The sequence below is a fragment of the Nothoprocta perdicaria genome, unplaced genomic scaffold (genome assembly GCF_003342845.1).
Source record: "Nothoprocta perdicaria isolate Ctin4 unplaced genomic scaffold, notPer1 scaffold_24, whole genome shotgun sequence".
NCBI classification, from domain to species: domain Eukaryota; kingdom Metazoa; phylum Chordata; class Aves; order Tinamiformes; family Tinamidae; genus Nothoprocta; species Nothoprocta perdicaria.
This window is the reverse complement of record NW_020455466.1, coordinates 637,460-642,926: the sequence shown is the minus strand read 5'-3', so window position 1 is coordinate 642,926 and position 5,467 is coordinate 637,460. Positions and strand designations below refer to the sequence as shown.

The 5,467-nt window shown below is 39.4% G+C and overlaps 1 protein-coding gene across 1 annotated transcript in view; it reads right to left on the bottom strand.

The window, feature by feature from the left end:
* LYRM4 (LYR motif containing 4) overlaps nucleotides 1–5,467 on the bottom strand; it is an 80,743-nt gene extending 75,276 nt beyond the window's left edge. Inside the window, exon 1 of the mRNA XM_026039760.1 lies at nucleotides 5,401–5,467. Within this exon, the coding sequence (XP_025895545.1) occupies nucleotides 5,401–5,465 (65 nt within the window). The 5' untranslated portion in view covers nucleotides 5,466–5,467. The remainder of the gene's footprint in view (nucleotides 1–5,400) is intronic.

The window sequence follows — 5,467 nt, the reverse complement described above, 5'->3', positions numbered from 1 at the left end:
CACATTCTACAGATAGATTTGCTGAAAAATCTTTTGACAAGCTAAGAGCTCAATTCTGCACTGAAAAATAAATGTAAACCAGAATAATATGATCCTTATAAAAGGAGAACTCTTTGGGAAAGACTTTCCATTTTTGGTTTATTAAAACTCTGCCTCAGCCTGATGAAATGCATACGGCTTTGAACTTGAACAAAGTCTGGCCAGCGTTTTGAACATATCTCACCATCAACTTGCTACCTTGTTTATTAAAYGAAAGGAAGAAAAAACCCCAGACATTATCTGCCTCCCTAATATACGATTGCAAATGAATATCTGTGGATGTTTTCCTCTTCTGGCAGTAAGGGTCAAATTTAGCACATCCATTAAGCATAKGTTAAAACGCAGAGCTGAACGGGAGCTTACAAGGAAGCAAGATCAAGGCTCCAAGGAAACYGTGTCCACATTTCCCTGGCTTCTGCAAACGATGAGCAGATAAATGTTTATGTCAGCACTCTGAGTGTTGTGATATTCTGTATGTTTGCTCAAGAAACACATAGTGCCAGTGAATAAACACTACCAAGCATTAACACCACACACGTTGCGAGTACATTTTAGCTAGAGGGAACCTCGTGCTGTGCAAGAGAATATCTAAGGGAAAGGTGCAGACTGCTCGGTAGGAACCCACCTCAGAGGGGATTCGCACGTGTACGTAAGTTGGAAAAGCTGAACGGTGGAAACTCCAATATCCTAACGACTTAGCGATTACTGACAATTTATTACCAGTGATTACAACTTCAAGGGAAGTGTTTTGGTTTATTTCGTTTTAAAGCAAAGAAGATCTGATGAAAACAGGGCAATCCTGCTATCCTGGATATATAATGCAAATCGATCATTGAACCTTCCAGTGGATACTGTGGGATGGAGAACAACTGCCTTCTGCCACATTTTTAAGGCATCTCCTAACATAAAGTTCTAAACTCCACATACAAATTGTCTATGCCTTGCAGGCATAACAGAACACAAGAATTTGTTACAAGAAAGTCAAAAGAAAATGCATAAAATTGAGTAACCTCTGCCCATCTTGCTGCAGCTGAACCATATATATAAGATTAAAATGAGGGGCACCTAAAAAAACCCCAAATGTTAGATTTTTTAATATTATGCCCAAGTGTTACAAGAATGTAGAGCTGTAGCTTTTACTTGAAAATCCAACCCAATTATTTACTTCCAAACTGTAAGCACATTGCATGTGGAACAGATACTCTTCTTTGGCAGCTAGAAGAGGCATTCTTATTTGGTATGAGCTAATGATTTAGAAACAGGTCATGGATAATTCCAAACCAGGATGTGCCAGACAAGCAGCCTTGTGGAGAATTTGACTGTTGTCACATTCAGAACCCAGCCAGACATTTTGAATCTCAGGCTTATTTGACATAAATGCTCAAGGAGATGTATTTATGTAAGTATGGGCTTATTGCAAACTATATATATATATATATATATATATATATATGAAATATATATATAAAATAATATATATAAAAATACTATAAGTCCTGCCAAAATAAAAAAATCAGCATTTTCTCAATTTTTAAGCTAAGCATCTTTTGATCTAACCCCCACAGAAATCAAGAAGAAAAACACACTATGATTTAAAGGATCAGTGGATTATATTTGTAGCAAGAGTAACACAGCTATCATACTTGATCCATCTTCCACAGTGGCTTTCCATCTCACTTGAGCCAGGGATTTTTGAAGCTAGATTAGTGGGATGAAGCAGAAGCAAATTTCTAAATTCTTGGTGTTAAAACACAAACACATGCACGCACACACCCGAATCAAATTTTATTTACCTTGTATGTGGGCTGCATTCATTTAGAATGACTTAATTATGATCTAACCAATTCCTAATGACTAAAAGAAAAAAAAAATGTATCTAAACAGCAGCTTTTCCCAAGACTTTGTTAAAAAAAAACAAAAAACAAAAAAACCCAACCCCCACAAGAAGAAACAGGAAGAAATGTCACAATATTCTGAGCCTCTCTACACTAATCAAACCCAGCATTTTGGCATTTAGCCATTCACAGTGCAGAACCTTTAAATTTTCCTTCAGGAATATTTATTTCAGGCACGTTCCGTTAATGAAGGCAGCACAATCAACGCAACCAAATTCTTTCATTAATATCATATTAAATGCTTAGTTGTCACCTGAGGACAATGTTAGAATTTTGTACAAAGATCAGGTGAGAAGAACTACAATAAAAAATAGATTCAAAAAAAAAAGTGAAAGGTCAGTTTTCCAAGGGAAAAACTCTTCCATAACATCACGCTAGCTAGAATTGTATCATCAGAATCATCGGAGGCACATTCATCCTTGGAAAACAGCACTAATTGTCAAGCGGATGGAGAGCAGTCCCCCTCCTAACGCAGGAAGCACCTTCCTTTGCCAGAGCAAGGGAGCTGCCTTGCTGGGACTGCGAGGCCGCCCTCACATGGGGCCCTGCGCGGGTGCCGGGGAGCCCGTGAGGACACACAGGGCGCCGGGATTGCGGCTCTGGGCCCCGGGATTGCGGCTCCGGGCCCCAGCGCTCCCTGCTCCCGGCCACAGCTGCTCCAGGCCCCAGCGCTCCCTGCTCCCGGCCTGCCAGGGGCCCTGCTGCTGCCCAGAGCAAAACCAGCTCCTTTCTGTGCAAAATTACTTTTTTTTTTTTAAATCCAGAATTCCCATCTTGTAAAGAATACTTGGAATTATAGCTTATGCCTATTCTGTGTGAATAAATTGCAGGATTACAGGTTCGTATCTTTTCATCCTGGGCAGYGAGCGCATAGAAGGCCACTATTAGGCACTAAATATTAAAGCCACATCCAAGGATAAGGACAGCAGAAAGCAAGTTGAGTACTTCAAAATCATTACTGTTTTGCCAAGTGTTTTACACATGGCAGAAACGGTATGTGCATGTTTACTGACATGAAACACTGGCAGAAGCAGTGATTTTTCTAATACTGTCACTAGTTCTTAAAGAAATTCTACTTCAAAATTGAATTTTACTTAGAAGGAAAATGTCCCTTCTGTGCTATATAAAGAATGCAAATAATGTCTTGGATAACAACCAAGATAAATAGACATATATATATATACACACACACACACACACACACAAATATTTCTTACTTGACTTATAAATTACCATTTAGGACAGAACACTTAAATACTTTCAGGACATGCCTCTGTTTTTCTTGCTGCTTTGGGGGATTTTTTTTTCCTACCCTTCAGTCTTTTTTCCTCCCTACTACAATACTATGATACTGAGATCTGACTTATSCAGTTGTGACACATAAAACCCAAATGCAGCTGTTAAACTACCTAGGTGATAAAAGCGAAAGAGAATCAGTGTTCAGATTCCATATGCCAGCGACAAAGAATAAAGCAAGATTTTCAGTTCAAGTTCCCAAAGGCTGCATCTTGAGAGGAAGAGGAAGAATCCCATTTGAAAAAAATTGCTGTCTGAATTGTATTTAATATAAATTTGTGTTGTCACAAGGGTCTTTAGCAGAATTTTAAGTCTGAAGAACTGTGATTATGATGTAAGTACTGGTCAGTTTACCCTTAACTTGTGCAAAACCCAACACCAGTCTCTCCTGCATTTCGTGAACTAATGCCTATGYACCTTTCCCGCAGTTTGTTCCCTCTCTGCTCCAGGGAACCCTCGAGGAAGAGGCCACGTGCAGGCAGCCGACCTGAACCTCTACAGCAGTGACAGCCTGTCCCTGCGGTGTGGCCGAAACCTCCAGCTCTGCTGCAGTTCCCGTGCAGAGAGCCCACCTGGCAGCTTGCAGGCCCTCACCAAAGGCTACAAGCAGAGAAAGAGACCCAAGCACTTTTATCACCAGGACAGATTGTTAAAAATGAGGATTTTTACATGTTGATTTTATCCACTACAAATCCACTACAAAAGGAGCAATCAAACAAAAATCACTTGATGAAAATAAAGTTTGTGGAACTGCTAAGTACTTCCAGAGAATGGCGAAACCAAAATGTTCAGCTTGCCCAGATCAACTACTACTTCATTCAAGGCTAGGAAGGCAAGTGACACTAAATGAATACACCCCTATCTTCCTTCACAGTGTAGTTTACCACGCTTGTTTTGTTCTGGGGTTGGCAGTTATCTGCAGAAAGCACATTTGCTAGCTGCAAAATCTAGAAGGACGTGGCTCAGATAAAACTGCCTGCATTTATTTAAYTAGTTTCCAATGCAAAACATGTTTTCACAAATTCCTTCCCTCCTTCTCCAGTATTTTGTAAAGCTTTATTAACTTTGCCCATTCTCATAAAACTCCCCATTTCCACTAAAATATAATCATATACATTAAAAAAACTATAAATAAAAATGCGTTATACAATACACTATACATTAGGTACACCACATATTATGYATACCTCATGCTATATTTATCTAATATATGATATAAAATATATTTTATTTTATATTATGTTTATAGTTTTAATATAAAGACTTCTGCCAGCTAACACAAAGCAGAATGCGTAACTGAAATAAATCACATAAAGCCTTAAACACAAAAAGTTGCAGAAGAAGTTGCAACAGAAGTGCCCGAAGCTGCTGACATGGCTTATAACTATGAGAAATCTCAAACAGTGGTAARGAGGCCAGCAGGATATAAGATCTTTCCCAGCACTGACTACTTTGCCTGTGTTGATGCTTCCAGCCCTGGCATGGCTGAGGGGCAGGGAATCACAGTGATTCCTCAGCGATCCTCAGATCCCAGGATCTGGTTAGGCTGGAGCTCTTGATTAGATGAATGTCTCAGTTTGAAGCTGCAGGACACAGTCAGACTACCTGCCTAATCCTGTGTCCCGACAGCTTTCAGCAGTGGAGTGGGGCTGCTACGGCCTCCCTGCATGAACCTCCTCAGTCCTATGACACAGATCCAGAGAAAAAACTCCTTCCTCTCCATCCCAGCAAGTTTTAACCACTGATCTTCAATCACTTCAACCAAGCTGCCGACTTCAGACTATTCTTATTTGCAACCAGATGTTTTAACTTTTGATTTGCATTGGCTTATAAATTCAATTGTTTTTCGAGAGATGCAAAACACATCTATTATTTAATTCACAAAGTTCATTTGTTATTTAAAAATTATTGCAGTAAACCAATTGATTTAGTTGGCATTGTAATTACAATCTCATGTTACTAACTGTAGCAAGCTCTTCCTTTTGTTAATTGAGCAGAAAAAAAAAAAAAAGCAACATACTCAGAACCAGAACCACTATTTTTTTTTTAAGCTCCAGACCTAACATCACCATCTTTTATGTATCGATTTTTGTACAGTGCAACTCACAGTTCTATCCTCAGACCACATGCATGYGTAATAGGGTAGAAAGGCAGACAGGAAATTACTTACTGTCTACTAAATTCTCTCCTGCTGTTAAAACCTGGCCTCCACATCTGGGCTTTGGAGCTCTCCATAA